General features: G+C 45.2%; 1 protein-coding gene across 7 annotated transcripts in view; it reads right to left on the bottom strand.

Moving 5' to 3' along the window:
* Positions 1–539: 539 nt before the first annotated feature.
* Positions 540–26,955, bottom strand: part of tspoap1 (TSPO associated protein 1) — a 56,310-nt gene continuing 29,894 nt past the window's right edge. For 3 of the 7 annotated variants that reach the window (XM_027273391.1, XM_027273392.1, XM_027273397.1), the window contains exons 7-32: positions 22,480–22,647; positions 19,848–19,931; positions 19,623–19,712; positions 19,335–19,457; positions 19,139–19,243; positions 18,861–18,911; positions 18,225–18,257; positions 16,114–16,294; positions 15,457–15,546; positions 14,818–15,023; positions 13,609–13,715; positions 13,417–13,526; positions 12,455–13,330; positions 11,511–11,662; positions 10,945–11,421; positions 10,473–10,862; positions 9,519–9,674; positions 7,964–8,063; positions 6,576–6,718; positions 6,272–6,440; positions 5,525–5,593; positions 4,885–4,932; positions 4,083–4,198; positions 3,922–3,993; positions 3,157–3,276; positions 540–2,689 (exon numbers count right to left, since the gene is read on the bottom strand). In XM_027273391.1, coding sequence (XP_027129192.1) covers positions 2,369–2,689; positions 3,157–3,276; positions 3,922–3,993; positions 4,083–4,198; positions 4,885–4,932; positions 5,525–5,593; positions 6,272–6,440; positions 6,576–6,718; positions 7,964–8,063; positions 9,519–9,674; positions 10,473–10,862; positions 10,945–11,421; positions 11,511–11,662; positions 12,455–13,330; positions 13,417–13,526; positions 13,609–13,715; positions 14,818–15,023; positions 15,457–15,546; positions 16,114–16,294; positions 18,225–18,257; positions 18,861–18,911; positions 19,139–19,243; positions 19,335–19,457; positions 19,623–19,712; positions 19,848–19,931; positions 22,480–22,647 — 4,557 coding nt within the window. In that variant the 3' untranslated portion in view covers positions 540–2,368. The remainder of the gene's footprint in view (positions 2,690–3,156; positions 3,277–3,921; positions 3,994–4,082; positions 4,199–4,884; positions 4,933–5,524; positions 5,594–6,271; positions 6,441–6,575; positions 6,719–7,963; positions 8,064–9,518; positions 9,675–10,472; positions 10,863–10,944; positions 11,422–11,510; positions 11,663–12,454; positions 13,331–13,416; positions 13,527–13,608; positions 13,716–14,817; positions 15,024–15,456; positions 15,547–16,113; positions 16,295–18,224; positions 18,258–18,860; positions 18,912–19,138; positions 19,244–19,334; positions 19,458–19,622; positions 19,713–19,847; positions 19,932–22,479; positions 22,648–26,955) is intronic. The other 4 variants (XM_027273393.1, XM_027273394.1, XM_027273395.1 and 1 more) reach the window with 4 other exon arrangements.

Here is a 26,955-nt window from a genome sequence, read left to right as displayed (position 1 = left end):
TGATCAACTGAGCTAAAAGAACTACCTACGCGGGGCCAAACTAGGTCCTACTCTGTCAACAGTGGAGCCGCCTACTCACTACACAGCAGGTAGAGGGTTAACTTGTGCATTAAAGGCCGTCAAATACAAGATCAGTACAAATATTCACTGTACATTTCGGCAACTTTTGAGCATCCACACCCCGTGCTTTAAAAACATAAATAAAACAGTAACAGCCTCATTCTTGCCTCTATCCCGGCTATCTATTTCACATCTAAAGTGTCTTTGTCGCCCTCCCCTCCTCTTCTCTTTTTATTCTTGGCATCATCATGCTCCCTTTATGTAACACTGACGAACAAAACAAAACAAAGAATGCCTCCGACTTGTGTCGTGCTTCAAATATGTGAGTGAAATCAAACACCCAAAGCTCCACACCCCAAAACACAACAACACCGAGCATCCTCCTCGCTTCTCCATGCTGCCGGATGCTTGGTCTCTCTCGTAGCTATGGTGACGGGCAAAGCACCTAAGATTTTGGCATATTCTGCTTTTTTTTTTTGTGTGTGTGTGTGTTTTTGTTTTTTTTGTTTTCTGACAGCTGGAGTCAACAGGTGGCTCAGCGTTAATAAGAAACTACAAGTAAAAACCTGAGAAGTTACCTAACAGCCCTGTGTCACAAAGATCTGATCTGACGGAGCCGACAATCACTGCATGTGTTTGTAACTGACTGAACTGAAGGCCTGCTCTCACACACACACACACACACACACACACACACACACACACACACACACACACACACACACACACACATCAAAACTGAATACTACATATTAAATATGCCATTAAAAGATACCGTACACGCTTGTGTTGTTATTTTAGCTTTAACCAAACTGATTAACGACGTGTGCGAACGTGGGCTGACCTTCGTGTTCACACACCACGAGCCGGACTTCGTTACACTCGGCGCGGAGGCAAAATAAAAGATACATGAACAAACTTATTGCAGAGTCTGTCACAGTGCCACAATCCAACAACTGAGTTCAAACTCGCAGACTTTAACATCAGGCTGCTAAGTGTCGGTATTATCGATGACGAATCTGGATATTAAATGAAACTAGAATATTAGCTGGAGCTGCCAACGCCCAGAGGTTTTTGTTTGTGGTTTTAGGTGGGGCGGGTGTAGTAGTATAAACGGTAAATGTTTGATAGACTGTAGCTTCTCAGATGTGATTCCTTAAAGAAATCTGGGGGAAACTGGACTTTTGGTGAAGATGGGAACTGAAATGTTTTCACGGATCTACAACCGAGTCCGGCTGCCTCAGATTGAACTCTTCTTGAAGAAAGACGACTGAGAACCTCCACAAACTCTCAGCTGCGACATGTTTCTATTATTCATCTTTGGGTTCTGAACTCATCAGATTAAGCTGATCAATTGCTAATGGCTTTAGTTGCGGCCTTGTTAGCTCTCACACTCTCAGCGACACGTAGACTGTGGTCACGAACGTCGAGAGTTCCCACGTTAAATTTCTGAGAAAGGCATCGGTTTGTCAGTTTCACCAGTGGACTGGGCAGCTTTATCTACACCCACGCACCCACACACACACACACACACACACACGCAAAACACACACACACACACGCACACCAAAGAAGGCCAAGCCTTCACATTCTTTACACCGACCAATACGTTAACCTCAAACCTCGTCTTTAGATTAAATCTAAACTACACGACGTGGACAGCCGCTGTCTCTGACAGCTCTAACGTGACTAACCTAGCCCTGATGTCATGCAATTAATGATGGTTAGGGCGTGATACATAAATAAATAACACGTTCTGTACAAAGTATAAATACTCTTAAAGACGAGAAACACATGAGGGACGAGCAGACGTGTTTAAAATGCGTCCCTTCAGGATGGATAGTGCATTCTTTATAGTCACACAGAGGAAGATACACTGCTGCTTCTGTTCATTGCGTCTAATCAATAAAGTGGCACGAGTATATGAACTATTAAAGCTAATATTTAATTAGCCGTGACGTCTCCTCTTCAGATTGTTATAAATAGATCAGACCCACTGGGAGATAAGTCATGTTTTACATCGAGCATTAAAGCCTCTAATGAGTCGCACGCTTGCAAATGCTTAGATAATTAGGAAGTGTTTCGAGAATATATCCGACATGCTCCTCCGCATGCTCTCGTGGTGCTGTAAGCTGATGTTTACTCTAAATCTGACAGCTGGTCTAGCAGTGCTCTAAGGCAAATGTATCGTTTATAAAGCATCAGTTTATTAGATCTGATGGCCACGGACCGCGCAGTGAAGATAGAAAAAAAAAAAGTGCTTTCAATATGACGCGAGTTATTTGGAGTCAGGCGGCGGTGCTGACTCTCATTCTTTCTTGCTGGATCCCAGCTTTTTGAACAGCCTCTTGCCTTTGGAGAAAAAGCCTCTCTTCTTCTTGCCTTGCGCCGAGCAGTCTGTCTGTGGCGGGCTGTCTGCCGCTGGGAGGGGAGCCGGAGGGGAGCTGCAGGCCTCCGCTGCAGCCGGACCTAGACCGGGGTCTGGGTTTGACGTGGGGCTTGCCGGTTTGGGCTGTGGGTCTGTGTGCTCTGTTGGGTCGGGGGAGGGAGGTTCTGTTTCGGGGGGCAAAACCTCTTCTAGGGTTGAGGGTCCAGGATCTTGTGGCTCTGCTGACGACGTCCAGGTACCCTTCGAGAAGAAAGTCGAAAGCATGAGAACGCTAAATATGAACGCCAATTCAAACATCTAAAGCTGAGGGGAACAGGACACACACAGGAAGGGGCAGAGGATTTCTCAACTGTTTGTCTGACCCGTGTCTTCATCAACTAAAACCACAATCAGGTTCAGGATCTTACACAAAGGGGCGGTGTCGAACTACAGCTAAAGGTGGAGGGAAGAGGAGATAAACACGGGACGCTAGCGTGGATCGTGGAGCTTCTACGGTCTTGTCTGAAAACACTTACGATCACGTCTCAAAGTGAACAGTTCGTTTCTGCTTCTGCAAAAAAAAAAAAAAGGCCATGCAGGAAACAGTGGGGGCAAAAAAAGTTAAAGAAACAGAACAGAGAACGACAGCAAACACACTCTGAAAATAAAGAAGAAGTTTTTGATGAATGAGGTCGTATGTCGTAGGTCCACGTGTGCTGCTGAGCTACCTGTGACTCTTTCCTGGGTTCTGGTGCAGGCTGTGCAGGGTGGAGGTCAGGTGGAGGATCCTCTGGTAACACCTGCAGGAAGTTGGATGGTACTAAGCCTCTGTGTCCGTTCAGGTCTCCCTGCAGGAAAAAATATAACATTAAAAGTCATTTAAAGTCACATCGATTCCTTAAACTGAACGCACAATGCTTTTTATTACTTATATTAGTAAAACACATATATGTTATCAGTTTATTAATCTGGTTTTTCAGGCAAAATACGAAATATTTGATGGTTCCTGATTCTTAAACGTAAGAATTTGCAGCTTTTCTATCGTATACAGCGTTTGCAGTTTTGTGGACCATTGTGGGGAAGAGGGAGCGGAGTCATAAGCTTTGTGAAGTGACCGAAAGAATGAGATCGTGGATACAAGCTGCTGAAATAAGTGTCCTGTGCCGGGTGGCCAGGCTCAGCCTCAAAGATAAGGAGGGAGCTGAGGTGGTTCAGGTTGCTGATTAGGATGCTTACTGGGTGCCATACTTTGTGTTCTAAGCATGTCCAACTGGGAGGAGACCCCAGGGCAGACCCAGAACCTGCTAGAGGGACTACATAGCCTATCTAGCCTGGGAACGCTTCAGGATCCCCCAAGAGGAGTTGGAATGTGTTGCTGGGGAGAGGGACGTCTGGAACGCCCGGCTAAACCCCGGATAAGTGTTAGATTGATGGATTTGTTTTAGGTTTTGGGCTGTTGGACAACGCCAAACTAGGGTCGTGTTAACACTTACGTAGAAGAAGCCGTCTTCGTCCATGTCACCAAACACATGGATGATGTCTCCTGCACTGAAGGTCAGCTCGGCCTGAACCAGAAAGAAAATATGAGCAAAAAAAAAACAAAACTACAACTTCACTTTGTCCTGAAACAAAATATGACATGTGCACGTCTGACCTCTATGTCAGTGTTGGGGGAGCTCTCCCGTGGATCATAATCAAAGATAGCGACCATCCTGCGAGCTCCTGGGGCTGGGTTACCCGCAGCTTTGCTGGAGGTGGCCGGGCTGGGATCTGTCGGTCAAACACAGAGAAGGTCAAACAGTACAGTCTGACGTCCTGATAAGAAGAGGGGTGACACACGCCTGTGCGATCCCAGCTCATCAGCATGCAGCTCATCACGTCTGCATGTCCGACTTCACTCAGCGGCATGCTAAGCTGAGAGGAGAAGTCACAGCACTGCAGTCAGACACGTGGAAATAATAAGAAAAACAAGAGGTTAGCAGTGACGGTTAGCATCTTTATTAGCAGCTCGAGCTATGCTGCTGTTTTTTTTAAACACAAAGTCAGAGCCATGAGATGAAGATTGTGCCGAGCTCTGCCAGACGGTTAGTAAAAATGAATTATTTGATGATTAAATGAAGAACTCGAACTGTGAAATGAAAACAGAGGTTAGGAGAAGGGACTATTTGATGTTTAGACCTCGGGGGGTTAATGAAGAATCCATTATTTTAATCATTCAATGTTTTTCAACATCCCTTCCTTTATGGATCTTTAAAAAAAAAAGATCAAATTCTTCAGTATACCCCCTGATTAATCAAACAGTCCCTGATGAAGGTGAGTCTTCAGCTCCTCGTGTTTACAACCATTCAAAAAAAAAAAGGTCACATAATGTCACATGCTGCGTCCAATCGCCGTCTGATCATGCAGGTGCAAACAGAGAGAGAGAGACGGAGGGGTTCAAAGCTCAAACGACAAACCTTGACTGGAGGAGTCTACGCTCTCCTCCCAGAGTGCCGCAGACTCGACTGTAAGAGAGACGAGTCGAGGGAGGGGGAAAAAAAGAGCATAAGCATAATCACGGAATGATGTGAGGATAATCGTGAAGTTATAGCATGTGTCAGTCATGAGCACAGATGGGAGATCAGAGGAGAGGATGGATGTTTCAGGTGAATTTTAGCTGATCATGTAATGCGTTTGGGACATGGGAGCAGAATGCCGGCTGTCTTTTATCGATCATTACGCCACATTCTGCTGCTATGCCTGTATTACATGGATATCTAATGACAGCTCGTCATGTGTGTGCCTTTTAAAAACAGAACCTGCGGGAAGAAGTTCTGCAGGGCCTTCATGCACTAAGAAAGAAAGAAATGAAAGTGCTGTAGCGGTGGTCTACAGTAGTCATAGTAGTAATATTTCATCATAATGCTGGGAGGCTGTCTGATTTTATTGCTACAGTGGCTGACCTAGAAATCCCCCAGCCTCCCTTGGTTGCTGAGTTGAGAAGCAGCAACCTGGAAGAGCAGGAGCTCGAGTGAAAGAGAACAAGAGGCAAACCAGTGAAGAGTGTGTAAAGGAGGGAGAGAGGGGTGGGAAGCCGCAATCTGCAGCGTGACACACCTTTCTTGGATCGTCTCGGTTTCGGCGGCGGGACGGGACGACGCGGAAGCTGTGCGTGTGTGCGAGTGCCTTTATGGAGTTTTAAGAAAAGGAAAACCAAAAAAATAAAAAAAATAAAAAATGAAACCAAAACAAAAAACAAAAAGAAACACAGAGGTGTAATTTTTGAAGAGAAGCAGACTGAGACAAAGTAGACAATGAAAAAAAGCCAGTGAAGAGCAAAAACTTTAAAAAATGACAACCAGTGAGCAGCAGACACAGCAGTGAGAACAAGTGGAAGTGAAAAGGTTAAAAAAACCATCTACAAACACCGCACTGGGTAGAAAGCAGGAAACAGAAGCAAAGTGTCGGCTTGAGTTTGCTGAGTGGCTCGATACCGCTCACCACAGGCTAACACTTTGACTTCAGTTTATGTTTTTAGACACCTGCATGAAAACGCAGTCAGTGACTGAGAATAGATGGTTATGATTTCCTGAATAGCAACACAGTGAACAAGTTTACGTGCTTCCTGTTGGGTGAAAAAGGCCAAACGGAGCTTAGGTCAAATTCAGTGAACGTTGTTGGAGATGATTTAAGTCTGGCGTCTGCTCCACCTGTGCTGCTATTCTCACTTACCACTTAAACATGAACAGCGGTGATACCATGAGTAAAAACATTACATTGCACCTGTGATAAACGACGTCCAACATAACTAGAGTCTAGTCAGTCTGAAATCTTCTCTCTTCAGGCCGCTGTTTTTTCACGTACCTATCTTCTCCATGGAGGCCGCTGTGGATAAGAAGCCCCGCTGCAGCAGCTGCTGCCGGGTCTCCTCATCCTCCACCTGGATCTCAGACACCATATTGCATGGCACGAAGCCCAGGCGACCACCAGACTCTCCTCGGTAGAACCCGTCTGGGTCTTTATCTCCGTAAACCTGGCAAGAGGAGACGCAGTGTGTATCAGCTGGATGTCTCTCTAAGGTGTGCTTATTTAACGGTGTGTGAGTGCTGCAGCTTTTCATGTCAGCTTATCATGATTGTCAAGGAGCGTGAGCTGTGCGTGGACGTACTTTGATGATCTGTCCTTCGGTGAAGGGCAGCTCTTCCTCAGCAGCATCAGGATTGGGCGACATGGTGGCAGGATCGTAAGGGAAGAGGGCCACAAAGATGCGTATGTCACTGTCTCCTTTCATCTGTGGTGAATCGACACCACCTGCACACACACACACACACACACACGGTTACAGTACTTCATTTGCTACCCAGTGTGCACTTGGCACAGGACTGACATCATTAAACGTGTTCGCACTGCGTCCTTCCTGTTGTGTCGTCTCATACTGAATGAGCTAAAGCATTTCTTTACATTTCCATGACAGACTTTTTTTTTTAAATCTCTCTACTGTCACACCACACAAACTTTGCACACCCATAGCTTGCAATGAGTTCCACAAATGGTATAGCCTGTGCCGCCCCTCCCCCACCGCCCACCAACTGCAGCGTGAACGCCGTTTCTCCCCGAGCGCAGGCATGTCCTTAAAAGAAGTAATCAAGCTAAACCACTGATCCTAAGCTGCGTGAGCCTGTTTGACAAACGTGTGCTCGTTCATGATCTGCAGAGGAAACGGCGTTTGACCCACTCTCTGATCGAAATCTGAGGATGTTTACAGACAACGCACAAAAAGAATACTGATAACATCGAAGGGCGCGGCGTCACAGCGGGCTTACTGATGTGAGCTGTGATAACGGCGTCGGACTGCGAGCGACACGTTTGAAGAAGAGACTTTAAGCTCCACTTTAACAGAAGTGTTCTCAATCTTATTAGGGAGAATCAGCCCATCTGTGGCAAAAGTCACGGGCAGATGGCTTGCACACTTTCACATCCTCACTGATGTTCGACTAGATAGGCCAGAACTTCTCACTGCTCTCTTCCTCTATCGGTGTGCACGTGTACACTTGTGCATTTGTGTGTGTGTGTACTCAACCGTATACACCCACGCATACACCAGAAATGTCAGGTTTCACTGAATGAGTGTGTGAGGAGAGAAGAAAGAGAGCGAGGGGAAGGTGTGAGAGGAGTACGTCCACACTGCAGACCTGTTTCTTTGCTGGCTAATCGAGGTTACTATTTTAATGTCTGTCACTTCCTCCTGTCATGACAAGCCACTTTGGGTTAAGCCGGTTCTCAGCTTAACAGGCTCTCTCTCTCTCTCTCTCTCTCTCTCTCTCTCTCTCTCTTCTTTGCTGCAGCTACAGCACCTCCTCCTCCTTTCCCTCCCTCCCTTCCTACACAAGGTGCTAATCTGACTACCATCATGTGTGAGAGGGGGGAGACTCGCCAACAGAAAGCACAGGTGTCGCCTCCTACATTTCCACTGCAAGTTTTAGTTGAAAAAAAAAAAAAAGAGAGATGGAGACCGAGGGGGGAAACAGGAAGACAAAAGAGGAAAGAGTGTCTGACCTTTGAGTTGCCTGGCCTGCAAGCATGCTGGTTTAGACGAGAGCTCGGCTTGGGCTGCCCGTGACGGACCCGCTTCAGCTGGAGGGATTTGGCTGGGCTCCTGCTCGACATACAGACAAAGATACAATAAGAAACATGTAACAGAAACATAATCTCTACAGGGCGGGAGGGGGACACCTCAGGGTTCAGAATTAGCTTCAGCTTAGCTCCAACATTGCATTGTGGTGGTGCTGGCAGAGCAAAGCACATCCACTGTAAGCTAATGCAGGACAGGACTAGGTAAAGACTGAGTGCTGTGAGACAGAGGGAGAACAGAGTCAGCTAGACTTAGAAATCGTATAAGTCGCTGGGTGATGCATCTTTGAGTTTATAACACATAACATGCTCGCTGACCTCCCTCTGTCCACTGCAGTGCAGCTGATGGAAAACACAGAAGTCTACAGAGTGTAGGAGTTAAGTGATATCCACTAAAGGACTCGGAGGGTTAGATCCACAGAGCTACAGGGGAGCAGGAGGGCACTAGGACAACACACCCATCGCAGCTGGTCTGCAGAAACATTTACCAGCGGATCAGCCTTCAGTCCTCGGCAGTGAGTCGGTCTGCAGCGCTCCACTTGAGCCCCCTCTACCCACCAATCAGAGCCCATCTGCTCCATCGGCTCCTCATCTGTGCCGTACTCCACATCTATCTCCATGCCGCGGCCGCTGGGTGACCTCGAAGTCCGTGCTGTCTTGCTGACTGGGTAGGGTCTTGGCGGGGTAAGACCATAGCTGGGGTTGGCTGCCGTGACGACAGCCATCTGACTCCTGAGCATGGCCTCCCTCCTAAGGCGGTCCCCTAGCCCTCTGAGAAGTACTTTGCCGTTTGGGTTCGGTTGGGGAGGATAGTGGGCTGAGACCCGCCTGCTGGTGGAGCCCTGAAATAAACTCATGTCTTCTTCTTCGGGGTAACTGATGGTGTCGACCGTGTCTTCATAGTGCACCCTGTGCTGCGTCTTAGGCTTGGGTCCGTGCCTGAGTAAAGGCTCTTTGGTTAGGGATCTGGGATCTCTGTTGAAGTGGTGATGGTGAGGGGGAACATTTGGGTGAGAGTGTGGGTTAGAATGATGCGGGTGATGCTGGGGGGCATGGTGGAGGCGTTCTACGTCTCTGGGGTGAGGGTGCCTGGGCCGTGGCTGACTGCGGTAGCTGTGTGGCTCTTCTTGACTGCTGTCTTCCTCCTCTGTCACCTCAGGAATGCTGAACAGCTGCTTGTTGTGACAAACCTGAGGCAACTTAAGGATGCTCTGAAGAACCTCCTCATCACTGTCTGCTACTGACTTGCGTGACTACAAGGGCCACAGGTCGAAGCACGGAAGAATGAGTGGGTGATGATGGGATATAGTTCAATGAAAATAAGGTGCAGACAAAACAAAGGACAACCCAGCAAAGGAAAGAGAAAAGAAAAATAATCTCAATCATGCACGATCAGAAATATGAAAGAAGAAACAAAGCAGGACAAACTGAAAGAAGAACATTTATGTCCACAAAATATGTAGTGGACTCGTTCCTTTACCCTGTTGCCTCCCACTGTGTAGCCCCTGGCCTGTGCGTCTCCGAGGTGGTCGGAATAAAGGTCCTCCTCGTCCTCCTCCAGGATGTCAGACAGATCTGAACGGCTGTTGTCGGCGTGGTAGTCACTGGGAGGCTCCACCAGCCCTTTGCTGTAACTCTGCATAAATCATACAACATTCTCAAACAAACGATCCAATGCGAATTTATCTTCAGATTTAAATCCTCATTAACCATTTCATTAAATATGTTGCCTATTTAAAGCTAATATCTATCAGATACTACACATTACGAGGCTTCTTATGGCCTCCTGTCTTGGCTTATTACCCTGACTTATCAACTCAAACAAAATACTTAGCAGGGTATCTGCGGAGTTCACCACATTTAAAGCTTTTAACTTTTAAAGACCCTTTTAATATCACATAAAATGCAGTTTAAAGCAACATTATGTAGCTTTTCTACCTTGAAATAACAGCTCCCCAATCATTTTGATGCTACACTGACTTGTGGCGTTGGTGTCGTGCCACAATTTAACTGAGTTTTAGCAGCTTCTATGCATATAGCTACTGTTAGATGCAAAGAGTACACTGATGGAGGAAAGAAAGGAAATGAAAGAGTGGCTGAGACAGACGCCTAGCTGAGCTTCTTGCTGTTGGACTAGTCAATATTATTAGCTGGCTGCTTTATCTTGTGTTGTTGTACTTGCTTGGTGATTTCACAACAAACGATAAATCATTATGTTCATAATCTTTAAAAAATATTTCATGATCATATCAAAAGCCTGAAGATATGATGGAAAACTAGTGGTCAGACAATCAGAATGATATGATTAATGTAACTATTGTGACCTGGATAAACTACACGCAGGCCTCCTGCAGCACAAACGTCGTTTATTTTATAGGTTCATAACTCACGCAGCTACACCTACATGCTTGTGTGTCAACAATTCAGGTCTGACCTGCTGCGTCCGACCGTACGCCGGTTCTTGGTCCTGTCTCAAGAACTCCTCGATGGACACCAAACGAGTGTTCTCTCGCTCCTCGTCTATTTCCGACTCCAGCGGTGAAGGGCAGGGGGGCAGGAGGATGTTAACGTTCTGAGAGTTAAGGAGGTTTGCGATTGGGGCTCTGGGTGGGGAAGGGATGCGCTCAGGTGTCCTGAGCTTGGCACTGGCACTGGGGTCCTCGATGAACTCTTTGATAGATGGGAAAGGACGTATAGTTCCAGGGCTGTCGGTGTTCCTGCACTGCTCCAACACCGCTGCTGCTGCTGCCGTTACTAGTCCTTGTTCAGGTGCTGCTACTGGGGATGGTTGAGGTGCTGAGAGGGGCGGTGAGGTCACATTAACCTGAAGAGGAGAAAGAGGTTGGTCAGCTGTGGGTAACTCTGTTTTTTGTTTAGTCTATATTTGTTTAGAGAGTGAGGATTACCACTGGAGTCACGGTGGAGGCTGCTGGTAATGTGGCCTCACGCGCAGCCAAGGCAGCGCCAGCAGAGGGGTTTGCCCAGGCCTGCACGTACGAGGCAGATGTGGGAAGATCTTCGGAGTGGAGAGCGTGAGGAGGGTTGGCAGCAGGCTCCACTGTGAGGCCAGCGATGTGAGTGTCTGATGGCAAAGAGCTGGGCAGCATGGAGACTTTGGCAGCAGGGTTCCCGTAGGACGGCGGCGAGGGCAGGTTAGTGGAACCTGCAGGGGTGTACGGTAAGGGTGGCACAGTTGGGGTGGTGATAGCTGGACCTGCCATGATGGCACCCAGCTTGGAGGGCACATTGACTGGAAAAGAGTCACAGGACTCCCCGTGGGCGGACATGGTGCGGACAGTAATCTCCTGAGCTGCCTGCAGGGACTGGATCTGAGAGGGGCCCAGCAGGGCGCTGCCGGCCGTTGGGGATGACACCTCCAGCACCTTGGATGAGAACAACATGGATTTTAAAACTCCCACAGCAGACCGACATAAAAACTCTACACCAGCTTACAAAAAGCTAAACTTCTTGCCTTTTTCTTGTCAGCATATATTGTGTATCCAGTGACACGGACTCCGTTGGAGGTCCCGGCAGCATCTATCGTGACTGGCAACCAGCTGATGAGGGCGATCCCCGGAGAGGGACCGTGCTCCAGCTGCACATCCAGAGGAGCATCGGGGGGACCTGCAGGGATCGAAAGCATCATACCACATCCGGGACAAGACGGAGGAATGTTTTTACATTAATATAGGATCAACATGATTCACAGTTGGTCACGATGGGCACATGAAAATATGCTATCTAATACTACTTAAGAAATTTAGAAACCATATACCTGAGTTCCCAGACTGTGGGCATGAAACTTAAGCAAATTTGAATGATCATTTAGAGAAATACAGCTCAAATCTAATATGACACTCATCACAAGTATGCATGTTACAGCGTTTATTACAGGAAAATTAAAATATTGTTAACTGGAGCAGATCACAGACTGACTCGGATGATGTTTAGGATTAAAAACTTGGCGCACCATTAGTGAAAACTTTCGCTCTAGGCAGGAAAATGTCAAACAAAAGGTCAAAACCAACTTGCAACACTAAAACAACCCCACTTTTCACTAAATCATGGCATCAGGAGGAATACTTGATCGGTAGGTGTGGTGGAGGATCTGTCCTGACCAATCACATATTTCCCTTTGAAGCATTTCAATCTGTGCCAATGTGCTTTGGCGGCTATTTAATAAAGGACAGGCAAGTCAGAGCAGTGCATAAAAGCAGCTCTCTCATGAATAAACGGATGTCCTCGCGTGGGCGGCGCAGAATCCCGACAACTGAATATAAAACATCTTAATTTGGATGTGTTGGATTAACGTGCAGCTCTGCTAACGGGAGTTTACAGACGGTCCCTGACATTAATGGAGGATGTGATCGCCTTAACAATCCCTTTAAAGAACCAGATAAAATACTAAATACTGACCTGCCATCAGGGTGGTGAAGGTGATTGTAGCGCTTCTGTGTTCTCGCCGCTCCACGGGTAACTCCCATGGCGTGCGGTGCGGCCGTGCCTCCACTTTGACTGTGTACTGCAGGCTGGGCAAGAGGTTATTGAGGCACAGCGAGTAGCAGCCAGCCTTCACCAGCTCACACTCCTCCTCGTTCAAGGACACAATGTGCACATAGTTACTGTTGCTGGGCAGCCAGGTCAGGTTGGCAGAGGTGGCGGTGATCCTCTCCACGCGCAGCTGCGTGGGCGCCACACAAACGTCCCGACCGACCAGCAAGCTGCAGCGCAGCTGGTCAGAGAGGCCCTTCTCCGTCAGGCTTTGCACTGACACGCGGTAGGCCTTGAGGTTTATGTCTAGCCGCTCCAGCACCGCTTTGGTCTGGGAACCGAAGGGCACATTAAGCCGCAGCTCCTGGTCCACATACACATTATAGCTCCACACATTGCCCCACCCAGCCGGCACCAACGGAGGGTCCCAGCCGATGATGATGCTCTTGGCAAGCTGCTTGATGAGGGTGAGCTTACGTGGGTAAGGCACAATGTCCACTCCCACCTCCTCCAAATCCAAGTCCAGGCCGTTGGTGAGGGGGGCTGGGACAGCCAAGGCCGATGCTGAATCTGAGGGGGCTGAGGCGGGGCCAGAGGTGGCAGAGGCCTCTGTCCTTTCTGAGGCGCTGACGCCCAGGTGGAGGTGTTGCTGGTGGCTGGCACTGTGCAGGCTGCTGTCTAGCAGGGAGTTATGGGACATGTCCCCTGTCTCTGGTTGGTGAGTGGTCATGACGTCGTCGTCCGATACGCGTTCCACAAAGTTAGAGGGGACCAGCCCTCTCCGTCCGTCCATCAGCTCACCTGTAAGGAGCCACAGGTAAACACTGAATGCCATGTAAAGACGGAATATGAAGCTGTATGTGCAACAATGCATACTCCAGACTTACCTTCATAGAAGCCGTCATCATCCATGTCTCCATACACGTAGATGTACTCTCCAGCAGTGAGCGGGAGCTCCACTTCAGGGTTGTCATTGGGACCATCATACGGATTATAGCTGTTCAAACAAGTTATTTTTAAACACATATTAAAAAGGCATTGAGATTGTAAGTGAACTTTTGACTTAGTTTAATACTAACCTGTATCTTGCAATGAAAACCTGAAGCTTTGCTGCTCCTCTGCTGGCTGTGTACGGCGCCGGGGCAACGTCGATGTCCAGCTCCTCCACTTCACTGGCAGTGTCCACCTGAGAACGCCATGAACACAGGGTGAATCATCTAGACCGTGAGGCAGTGTTTAAAGTGTTTGAACGAATAAATCATTTTATTCTTTATCACTCCTTTGAGAGTCCACGAGCGATGGGAAAAAGGAGCAGGTCGGTGTGGCGTCCACTGTACTGTGGATGTTGTACCGGACCATCAAGGGCACAAGGGAGCTGAGCTGGAAGGCAAAGCTCTCGATCTTCTAGTCCATCTACATTCCAACCCTCACCTATGGTCGTCGTGAGTCTTAGGGATAGGGTGAGGAGGGAGCCTTGGAGTAGAGCTCCTTTGTGTTGAAACTAGCCTCCTAGGTGCCTTCCTGTGGGGTGTTTCGGGCAGGTCCAATTGGGAGCAGACCCCCCAGGAGGACCTGGAATGTGTTGTTGGGGGAGAAGGACGTCAGGGACGCCCTGCTAAACCTGCTGCTACTGCAACCCAACCCCGGATAAGTGGAAGAAAATGGATGGATGCTTTGATTTCCATTCATAGCGGTTACACACAATACAATAAAAGAGATTGTATATTTATAGCTCCCTGGGAAAAACCTTTTTAAGGATAATCACTTACAACTACTACTGTATAACCTTCATAATCCACAGTGGCGAGTGGATTATCTCACTAAATATGAGCTGTATTGAACTTTGTGCATACGAGTGACTAGATGAAAAGTGTCTGTCTGTCATGCTGCGAGTGACAGACAGACACAGACTTTCTGGAGACGTGGTGCAACAAATGGCAGCAGATCTGAAGGAGCTCTTCTTACGGCAGAGCGGAGGGAGCTCCTGCATGTTCAGCTACACTGTGTGCTCGCGTGAGATGACAGAGAGGTTAAGGAGGGCTTTTTAATCCATTAAATCCACACAATCAATGTGATCATGCGTGGTAATCTTGATGAGCAATCTGCCTGTCTATAGAAACAAAGACAGCAAGCCTGCACAATGACATAACCAAGGTGGACATTAAGAGCAAAAGGGAGCATCAAATTAACACAAACCCACCCATCAAATATGTAAAAACAACTATTTTGATCAGCAGATTGTTCCTTTAATGTATAAATGATGAAGCGCTCAGATTCATGGCTGGTACCTCATGTGTTGGGCTTGATTTGTGCGGACTGAGGTGGGTGTCAGACTTTGGGGTGAGGTGTGTGGTCTCCGACTTGCTGGAGGAAGAGGCTGACTTGCTGACGCTGATGGTGGGCAGCTCTCGGTGCTTGGTGACAGGCGAGCGCTCCGCCCTGGACAGCCCTGCTGCGTGGGGGGTGGCCCCCATCCGCAGAGCGGTGGCCACATCTAACAGGAGAGAGAAAGTAAGAGAGAGAGAGAGAGAGAGAGAGGGGATAATACATAATCCTTGACTTAATAGACCCTCTGCCCTATCGCCGGTTAACCTGGTTGAATCCATGAGCAGCTAGGTGGGTGAGGTCACCGGCTGACATGCAGGAGGCTCAAGGGTGAACCTGGCTGATTAAACAGTGGAGGAAAAAATCCCATCTCCATCTGTCTGAGGTGAGAGGTCACACTACCTTGTGTCACACCAGCACTGTTAAGGGGCTTAACAGTTTCTCACCACGGGCCCACGAGCACCGACCCCCCATGTAATGGCGAGCAGCGACGGTGTGGGTTGGTGGGTGAGTGGGATGACAAGGTTAGAACATGCCATGCTTTTTATGACAGTGCCGCACGTATCATGAGTGACAGAGAGAGTACCGAGCGGATCATTTACCCTCAGGGCAGGAGAGAGTGTCACCTCCCTCGAGACTCCAGAAGGCTATTTCGCCCAGAGACACCATATCCCATGAGCCACCTGTGCAGTCTAAAACACATGGAGAGCGTAGGATAAAGAGCTTGAATACAGTTGTGGGATACGTACAGGATCTGATGTACCCTCACTGTTTAAAAGGACAAAGTCAATATGAAAAATCTGTCTGCTAAAGGCTGACAGGAGGCATCCCAGCCATGCTTTGTGCTCAATTCCTCTTTTGCTGATAAGATGTCCTTTGAAACTGAAAGAATCCATGAACACTAACAAAAATGATAAACTACCAGCGTTAAATTATGGTTAGGAGATGATTTAACTACTAGCTTATCTTGAAAGGAGAGAAAAAGGCTGATTTTGACACATGCTTTCTTTCTTTGGACAGTCATCGATCAAGTTAAGCTGTTAACCTCAAAGAAACATGGTTGCAAAAACACTTTATGGGTATTATAAATGAACCAAATCCACCTCTTTGATCTGGTTGTTAAATGGTTTTTAAAGCACTAAATATCCCAAGAAAAAGCACAAACTTTCTGAATCTATCATGAGCAAAAGCTACCGACAACTTGACTGTACAGGTTGCATTTTTTGGGTATGAGTACAAGTCATTTTGGTGTGGCTCACCTCGTTCAGTAGTCAGGCCCACCCCATTGGTCAGAACAGAGAGGCTGGGGTTGTTAAGGAGGCTAGAGCCGGCCAGGTCCACCTTCGAGGCCTGCAGTCGAAACTTCTCCAACTCTTGGGACAGCAAGCCAAACTGTTCGCTCTGGCTGCGACATTTCTCTTCCAGATCTCGTACCTTTGACTACACACACGGTGTAACAGACATACGGTAAATTTCATCAGTTTGAGACGGTCAATACATCTCAGGGGTAACTGCGTTTTAAGGTGGATTTGAGTGTTTTATTGCAACACATCAGTCATGTGGAGGGATTTAAACCCAGAGGGCCCTATTTTCATGGCAGTGCAACGGCGAGCGCAGAGAGCACCTTCCTGACCTTAAAATTAAATTTGCCCACACACACCATCTGCCTCTTGCTTGCTGCAGATACGTGGTGCATGCTGTGTGTCCACTCGGCACCATCGCCAGAAGATAATTCTTCACTTCATGTCATCACTGTGATTGGCTCAGCTGCTTCAGAGTGATGTGACTTGCTGAGAGCTATTTATTAATCCCCACGCCAGTTGATCTATATTCCCCTCCACCTAGCCGGCGTGTTTGCACCATGCGCTGCTGCACATACATTAACCAAAATAGGTGACACCCACATCATCTGGGGCACCCAACATGTACAGCTCAGCTCTTGCCGTTGCACGATTAAAATAGGGCCCTGCATGTAAAAGTAACCTCTCTTCTAGGTTGTCAGTGTCGTGCAGAAACCACCTTATGGGAAACATACAGTAAATACTGTACATTGCTGTTTACGTGAGGTGTAAATAAGGTTTCTGCAAGACAGACTGATGTGAAACATTAGCTTCAAACACAAATGACAAAGAATTAGAGGTTCAGTGGAACAAAAAAAGGAGGGAAATAAAGGCGGGTGGTTTTCTGGTGAGATGGGAAACAGAGGTAGCAAACAAGAGTTGGAGGGGCAGCATGAGAAGTTACACACTGTGCTTCTGTCTTAAGCTGCGTTCACTTTAATAAAGCCGCTAGACAGCAGGGTTATTTGCCAGAACACTACAGAGGTTTGTCTTAGCCCCACTGAGTTTCTATATGTGGTTGATTTCACTTCAGGTTGCGGTGGGAGTTTCCTGGCAGGCCGGTCTGACAAAAGCTTCTGCACAAAACTGTCTGAACAACATTTCCTGTTAGCTCGCACCTACGCAAAAAGCCAAGTCTGCAGTCAGTCAGTCAGTATCGAGCTACACTGAGCTGAAATGACTGAAACACCCATTTACTCACGGCGATTCGATCTCAGTGTTGGGTATACGCGGTGGGAGATTCTGCCTCAATGTAAGATCGAATAACAAGCCATCGTGATAAGCATGATGGTGAGCTCAGTGCAGCTGTGTGACACACACACACACGCTGTTATCTGGCCTCATATGAATAGCCTGATTTGCAAACACTTTGATAACCTAAAAAAAGAATTAAATGAGCGTCTGCGGACACATGAAGCATTTATGAGAGACTGTTTTACTGCGGGGCATGTGCAAAACACAGAATAACGTGCAAACCTGTGTGTTCTGTCAACTTGAAGGATTTAAATCAAAGGGGGTTTGGTGGTTCTAGCCACAGGAATTACAGGAGGTATTGTAATAGAAAAATAAATAATTTGGCCTGTGAGGTCAAGCAGTACCTGCATGCAGTCCAGTGTACTCTGGTTAGCAAACAGATAACACAAAAAGGGGGGGAAAGATAGACCAACGTAAACACATGCTTGTGAAACAATGAATCTGGCAAAGAGAAAACATATTAATAAAGTAGAAACACGGCAGGCTGAGAAAAAGGAAATCCTGTCAGGAGCCAAAATCATTAGTGTTTTGGCCTCTCGGCAGCCAACACCTGCCTTTTGATCGAGCACAAACGTCGGGTTTAGTCTTTCGAAAGCTGTTTTTGACAGATTGCAAAAGGCGAGGTGTCGACTTGGAAACAAAGCTTGGGCTCTCGGGGAGGGAGAGAGACTTTCTCCTGCGATGCTTTGTGTTTAAATTAAGGACAGAAAGTGAGAGAAACGAAGCAAGAGGAAGGAAACGAGCATTTGTTAAAAACAGGAGCAACTATACTCTACCAGCTCCCTCTGCAACACAAGCTGAGTCAACTCCTAAAATAAAATACACACTTCATTTAGGGACAATTCTTGTAACAAGAACACACAGCACACGAATCAAATGTGGACTTTGAGATTTTATTGTCGGCTCTTGAGTTTTTTGTTTTTTTCTTCTTCATTCAAAAGTAGCAGCCAATCAGACAGATGGGGGGACTTTCAACTGTCGGCAAGAGTGTGGATTCATTTTGAATTCAAAGTGTGTTACACTCACACTGAGAGCATGCATGAACGTCACACGGCAGTGGAGATGCCATCTGTTCAAACGGTTTTCGGGGGCCGTGAAGTGCTACAAAAATAAGTATTTTCTGCTACAGCTTCTCTGCCAGGTGTTTCGATAAGAATAAAAAGCCCATTGTGCTGCGTGTCCACGCAGGAATTCACTACAGCAAGAGAAGGAAGTCTGAGAAACACTCTTGAATGTTGGTGCTGAGTGAATTAACTTCCACTCTCTTGTATGACTAATAAACACCAGCACCTTTGATTTAAGAGCAATTCAGGGCTTTACTATGGGGCAATAAATGCACATAGATGTGCTAAAAATCATTTGGATGCTTGTCTTCTTTGCTGAGTAGTCACAGTAGCGTAATACGCACTCACCTCAAGCATCTGAACCACTCCCTCATGCTCCCTCTTGGCGAATAACTGAGCCTGATGATTAAAAAGACATTAAAGTCAGTGTAACCGTGACTATTTGCTCATAAAAATTACTTAATTCACAGCACAGCAAGCGACCGGTGACAAAGCGTGATGCTTCGTTGGTGCCCAAAGGTTGCCTCCTGCTGGACATTTCACAAAATTAGCTTGAAAGCAGCTTTGGGGTTTGATTTTTTTTAAAGATAAAATATCAAATATGCACATGGCGGTGTGGTCCTTACCCGCTGTAACCGTTTGATTTCATCCTGTTTGAACTTAAGGATAGCCAGTGCCTGCTCATGTTCCAATTCCAGCTGCTGCCTTCGCTCGGCGACCTCTCGCATATGCTGTTCAGAAAGATGGTAGTGTTTTTCAAAGTAGAGCGGTCAAGGGGTGAAATTGACAGTTAATACATTGAGTGTCTAAGTCGAGTAGTACCTTTAGGACCTGCTCTAGGTTCTCCAGTTTGGCACGGAGTCTCTGGTTCTCCTCGAGAACTGAATTGTGTTGAGCGGTCACTTCAGAGAGATCTTCCCTCAGCTCCTCATTCTCAGCCCGAGTCTGAGAAACAACAGAAGGGTTAACGGACTGGATCGTTTCATAGTTTTCAATCATTCCTATAGATTATTGTGAGAATCGAATCCACAACATGATACTGAAAAGTCTGATTGTCAGACGATTTGTCTTGCGTGACCTACTGAGCTCTTTTCAGCATTAGACACTGACCTGGTCGAGCAGCTGTGCCTTCCTCCTGAGGAGATCTGCCTCCTCCTTTAGTTGCTCATTTTTGCCTCGCTCATCCTCAAGCTGGCTCTCCTGTTACCAAACCACAAGACAACAAAATTAAGCGAAGGAAATCCATACCTTCAGTGTTATAATCCATTACGCAAACTGTGAAGTGCTGCCAGAGAACATATGAGAAGGAAATACTGGAGCGAGAAGATTGCTTACCAAATCCAGACATCTCTTCTGTCGCTTCTTTACTTCATGTTCGAGGTTTTCACATTCTTTTCTCTTCTTGCTCAGCTCACTTTCCTGAATAAACAATGATAACAAAGCAAAGATCTTATTCTGAAATCTAAAACTAAATATCGTTCTTTATGTGGTCCTAGACATAAAACTCACACGCACACAGACGTATATCCTGCATGAAAAGCAGAACCATGAAAAACAATCTGTAATATAATGAGAGATGATCTGCATTTACTCTTTTAGATGCAGAATTCATTGGCTTTAGTTTCCATATTGACCTCTGACACGACAGCAATGAGGTATTACAGCTTAGCATTCTTTAATTATTCTAAACGCAGCTTACATGCAGGACCAGCATAGGAGAAATCAGCTTATTTCAGCGTGGCCGTAGGACCTCAATCATGTATTACCACTGTGAGTGTGTGTGGGGGGGGAGGCTACAGAACAGACAGGCTAATTGCAGACCACCAGCAGCGGACTGGAAGAGATACTATACTCGCCAGTGAGATAATAATCATGATTAAATTGCAATCTGGGGTTTGATTTGCTTGATTTCCTATCAGTCGCAGCTTTAAATGCTTATTACAATCATGACTGCAAAGATTAAATGTATTGTCAGCTGTTTCATTTGTTGTGGGTCCAAGTTTATTTCTATTTTTCAGACTTCTCTCCCGATTTGTCCAGACGATGGTGTCTCCTCTCACACATCATGTTGTTTCCTCTCTACACTTTCACAACCACACTGAGGTGAAACAGCAGGTGATATTTTTTTATATCCCTGAATTGCCTGAATAAATATAGAAATAGTCTCCAGCTGCACTAGAGGCTCTGCAACGCTGTGTTTAAGCATAACAGTGCTCTGAACTAAATGCTAACATCGCCATGTCGACAATCTTAGTTAAGCATGTTTACGTGCTGACATTCGCTCATTAACAATAAACAGCAGCTGATGGATGTTATTTGTTTTGCAGATGTTTGGTCATAAACCAAAATATTGACTTATAAATGAAAAATGAAGCGCTCATGAATGTCCAGTCACATTTCATGGCAGTCCATCCCATAGCTGATGAGATATTTCAGCCTTGACCAAAGTGATGGCCCAACTGATGCCGCTAGCGTGGCTAAAAATATCACCTGCGTGCTTTGTGGGCTAATATAGATTCTGGAGGAGTTCAGTGTTTACTCAGCCGATGTTTAAATCCTCTCAGACTTACCACGGTCTAAGATCCCCACTGTTTCCCCATGATGACTCAGTCATACTCTATGAATGAAGTTAGTCTATGATGTAACGGTTAAAATCCTTCCAACAAAGCAAAGATCAAAACTTTCAAAGCTAACATTTAAAGTATTTTTTACCACGCCCCTTAAATCAGTTATTTCTTTGTGCAGCCACACTCTTCACTCTTCGTAACGATGCACAGCACAACACTACATTAAAATATATAAGTACCTGCTCATTCGGATAAAATGTGAAAGCCGCGTGTGCAGAAATGATGCACAACGATACAAGGCGAAATACATTCTGGAGATCAGAATTTAAAGGTCTGGTATGTGGGATTTAGTACCATCTGGTGGGGTAGTTGTGGATTGCCACTCGCCCTCCCTTTCAAAGTGTGAAGGACAAACCATGGTGGCAACAAAATAACCCAAAAAAGTCTCGATCTAGAGCCCAGTTTAGTTTGTCTGTTCTGGGCTACTGTAGAAACATCTGTGGAAGAGGACCTGTGACTTCTGAAGATATAAAAGTCTCATTTTAAGGTAGTAAAAACACTGATTCTTATTTTCAGGCGATTATACACAGATGAACTCACAGTTCTGCATATTTTATTCCCTTCCCTAAGCCCTTACACACTGGACCATCAAAGCAGATCATCGGTTCCTTTAAAATAAAATATAAAATACAGTAATCCAATAATACATGTGCACATTAATTATAACTTCTTTTCATCGGAAAACTGCTCTGCCAGCTTTTCAGATATGATTCTAATGGACCCAAATCACACACATGAAAACACAATAATTGGATGTGCACGGGTCAGTGACGGAGTGACGGAGACATGCAGCCTGTTTTGTTTTTTTTCATTCAAGCTGATGCGATGCAAAATGTCAAGTCTTTAACAACAAACAAAACAACATCTGTTAATATCTGGAATTTGTCATGCTAACAACACAGCTGAGAGGGTGAATATCTATTTAAGCCATGAGACCCAATTGTACAATCAGCAAGGGCAATGTGCTACTGTTCTGTTTCCAGGGGACACGGGTCGAAATAATCCCAGCATTACATAACAAATCTGAGCGCAGTTTTTCCTTCAGTGGCAGTCAGCTCAGTCACAGCACCGAATTCAACTCAAGCAGTCAGTCCTAACATAAAAATGCAAAGTGGACAGCAAAGACAGATACCCTCAGTTAGGCACAACATGCTAGGAGGTTTGTTTAAAGGATAGGGTTGATTTGGGAGCTGAGCTGGTGGCATTTAATAACCCATTACGTTACTAACCCTCTAATTTCAGCAACACAAAACAACCATAATTGGCGAGCATGTGTTTTGAATGTTGTGCTACATGACAGTGTCGTTATGAGATATCAGCTACTAATTCGAAGCTCTCACCAGAAACTGTAGGCGCTGCTCCTCTGTGTGTTCCTCCTGATGGGAGGGGGTCGGGCTAAGGCCCGGTTGGGGCGTCACTCGGAGCCCCGACTCCTCCTCCTCTCCGGGAGTCTTCTCACACCTGGATGGAGCTTCATCTAATACCACACACGGGGTCTCTCCTACAACCTGGCAGGGGCAGGGATAAGCATTCGCTCAGTCACTTTACAGAGATAATCCTGAAGAGTCGAGGTCTAAAGACTTCTGCTGTTATCTTAAAGAAACATATTGAGAAGGCAGCAAATGTTTGATTCCTACGCGGTACAGTAACATTTAACATCACACCCCCCACTGTGGATGAGGGATTAGCAGAAAACCTCCTTCCCAGTGGTCCAACCACAATCAATGAATGATCCAGGGGGAATCCCTCTATCCTGCAACATGACTACAGCACATTAGAAGGAAGTCCGTCCTATCTAATTAGCCGAGGTGTTGTGACTTAAATGTTTCACAGAAGGCGTCTTTCTTAACTAATTACATGAAGTTACACAATAATTTTTAGAAACTGTCCGTTGTTTAACTTGGATCCAGGTGGGGGGGACAGGGTGACATTGGTTAAGGGTTAAGAGTCAGGAATCAGTATCTAATTTTAGAGCAAACCTACTTATGCTCAGAGTAAAACTGTGCTAGTGCAGCCAAGGCCGCGACCCAATAACAGGATCAAAGGCGCTCTGCCACGTGCTGCAGAGGGGATCTCTCCTCTCCTTTACATTGTTTGTCACTAAAGGACATATCACTATAGACTGCAGGCACAGTTTCCAGGTGTTAAAGGGATGAATTTCCCCTCGAGGGATCAATAAAGTATCTATTCTATTCTGTTTCTCGGGGGACCGTCAGAACACAGCACGGAGACATTCATATATAATGTTGACAATTTCTATGTAGAGGTACTATTAAGCGAGCAAACAACCTCTAAAAGACATATTGTTTCAGATCAACTAGAACATTTGCAGAATAAATAGTTCCCTTTTGTTATTTATTTCTTTTGATCCGTGCTGTCACCACCACCACCAAGTCTCTATAAGATGGTACGTTCTGTTCTAAGATTTCAACATATAAAAACACAAATTTGTGTTTGAATTTGTTTCACAAATCAAGTTCAAATCAACTTATTTTGTTACTCCTAAATCTGCAATGCTTCTTTAATATTTGATTTTAAAAACTTCACCAAATTCTGTTGAAAAGTTCTTTTAAATAGTTTTTTAGTATGATGATATTGTCATAAAAGAGTCACTGGATAAACACTTGGCTATTGATTGATAGCACAGACTTCATTTTTAAACAGATTTATAGCAAATAAGAGTTTGTTTTACATTTCATTGTACTTCTTTCACACAGTTGTTGCATATGTTACGAGCATTTATCTATGCATTTAGAGTGGAACAACTGAAAACTGCCATCCGAGTCACCATAAAAGCATTGAATGCATTATGTTGGAGTTGCAGGCTGCAGGTTGGGAGAGAACTGCAGTCCCGTTGTAGCTCCAGTGATGAACTGAAACATGACAAGACTTCTGACATAATTGGAAATAGTACTTTCTTTTTGGCTGATGCTCGCTGTCCTTGTTACGGATAGAAACCACAAAACTGTCACTCAAAGAAAGCTGGTGATAACAGAGAGAAAGCTTCAATGGAAGAAAATTCCATTTCAAAAATTAAATAATATATATAAGAAAGATACCCATTCCCAGCAGCCTTTATTTCCACCCTCTATATTACTGTTTGCACAATGGAAAACGTGAAAGTTTTCTGGCAGCACACTGTTAAATATTTGTTTAATTTCTTTCACATATTTAGTTTCTAAGACGTTCGAGCACCGTGGTGGATACAGAAAACCTCCAATACGAGGCTGATAACACATAGTGACAGCTCAGCACCAAATCAGTGTCATGACTGTGAAGTTAAGCGAGGCTGTCCCTGGTTTATCTTTTGGATAGGAGACCAGATGGTGTTAGTAGTGGTGACGAAAGGCCAGCAGGAGGCACTAATTCCATTGGCCCCTGTACAAAAACAGTGCACAGGAAGCTTTAAAACAAGGGCTCTGCTGATGTCTCTGCTCCTGATTCCTGATGGTCATCATGGAGCCACATCCATGTGCCAGGTGATCCAAGCATACCACCTTTGTATCTGGTCAATCATGCTTTAAACTAGTCTGTCTTCTGGTGACTCTTAATTAGCTTGTAGCGCTTCATACCCACTGGCTTAAGTGTGTGGGCTTTGCTGCTACAATCTGGCAGCCATGCACCAAAGCGGGAGTGACACGAGTGGTGGCCAAGGCATGACCCAGATGCTAATTTGACTAATTATTGTTCTTCTTCGTCTAATTACGCTACGTTTGCAGCTCGTCACGTTAAACCTGAATTAGCTTAACTACTCCTACCACAGGTGAATCTAAACCTCTCATACCATTACTAAGATGTAATTAAACATTACTGCTCAGTCAGTCATTGTGTTTAGCACCTAACATATTCTAATCGGTGTGACGTTCGTTGCTTTCCTGTTTGCAAAGGGGAATATGAGCGATATAGCAAATATAATCAGTGTTTAGGCGAGGCGTGATATAATTCTGACGTGCTTTTGACGAATGAGCACAGAGGGGGAATATTACGTAATTCCTCATTTATATGTTATGAGAAATAAAGAGCTGATGTAGAGAGCAATAGACCAAAGCTTAGGCTATTATAAATCATTTCAAAGGTTTATGTGCCAGCACACTAACCTGTCAAAAACAGTGTGACCTAACAAGCTGTGCATGTACTTGGTACATGGTGCAGTGTTTAATTCTCTATTCCCACATGGATAATTAAGAGAGAAGATCAACTGAGTCAAATGATAGTGCTCCAACAAACACAAACAACATGCCTTACATTTTAGAGCAGAAAGTATTGATGCAAGTTGAAACTAAATCAAGACTTCTTGGCATGTTGTGTCATTGCTGTATTAGCAAAGAAGCATTTTTATGAAGTGTTATTGGATATTTTAAAGCACATGAGCTGAAAGATCAGGTGCTGAATGAAGAATGTCATGTCATGTCTTAGCAGTACGAGAGTCGCTTACTTGCGAGACTTTGGGTGGTGTATAAAAAGGTGTTGAGATGGTGTTAATAAAAACTTTGAGTTGATTTTTTTCCAATGAAATTTTCAGTTAATTCTTACCCCCTTTGAACAGCAGTGATTCTTATGTGAGAAGATAAAAGGACGCAAACATCATCAGAGGAACACAAACTGATTGTTTCTATCCTACCACCAAACAGAAGAAATCTCTTATCATATCATTGTCATTATACATGATATTTGTAAAGGGGATAGGATGTCAGATCATGACAAGAACAGGATGTATAAACATTTGTATATAAAGCCCTCAAAGGGCCGATCAGCATATAGACTATACATTAAAAAGATAAATCATTCAGTATATTTGCAAGAAGTTTGTGCTTGAATTGGTCAAAAAAGGTCATTAACATGTAAATGTGATGGTTCAAAGGTTAGAATCAGCTTCAAATGTAAGATACACAATCACTGTGATACTGTGCAAATATAATAGGAGGATGTTTTCTTTATTGTACACAAAACTATTATTAAATCCATTTCTGCTCAGTGGGCAGTTTGTGGCAGGCAAACCCTGCAGACAAACATACTTTGTTCCTGAAGCTACCGGAGTCAAGTTAAATCATGAATAAAATAATTTGGCAGGACAGAGGCCGGGTGAAAATGTGCTGAGTCCATAATTATGTGACACTGCAATTAACATGTAATCAATTACAGCTAATACGCATTAATATTCTACAGATTAGTGCTAGTGGCACCAATTAATTGGTGAATATAACCTCAACTTGTAGTGCGTATGATGTTTAGAGTCAGGTTTTCATGTGTGTGGCAGTGAAGAAGAGCTGCAGCTTGACTGAATGTTTGGTTCACTTCCTACTTTCCCTGGCGGTTTTATGTTCATTCATTCTGGGTAGATTTTGGATGGAGGCTTCTTGCCTTGGTATGCCTTCTGGCTTGACTAGGTCCTTACGTAACAACAGAAAACACTAGTGCTCGAGCATGTTTAATATGACATGATGATCTGAACTTCTTTTCAAGTTTAAATGTTTTCTTGTGCTTGATTGTTGGCTTCTCATTGTGTTTTAAAAGGTGAATTTAACAGTGCACGGATTGATACTTAAATTAAAGGATATTATAAATAGTGAGTAAATGCTCAAATCCTGCTGGATGTGTAAAGACAGCCACAGAAATCATCCTCAATTACTGACCTGATGCAGGATGCAGCCACTGGCTGCGCTTTTGTCAGATGAGGTCTTTATTTTAGAGAGTCTGCTTGCACACAGTGAGGTGCCATTGTGTACACTTCACAATGATGTGGTCCATGTACACTAAAGGATCAAGTACACCTTGGGCCCATGCGTACTAAAGCAGGGCCAGATCCCATTCAGCAG

The sequence above is a fragment of the Larimichthys crocea genome, chromosome XXII (assembly GCF_000972845.2).
Source record: "Larimichthys crocea isolate SSNF chromosome XXII, L_crocea_2.0, whole genome shotgun sequence".
In the NCBI taxonomy this organism is placed as follows: Eukaryota; Metazoa; Chordata; class Actinopteri; family Sciaenidae; genus Larimichthys; species Larimichthys crocea.
This window is presented reverse-complemented; position numbering and strand designations above follow the sequence as displayed.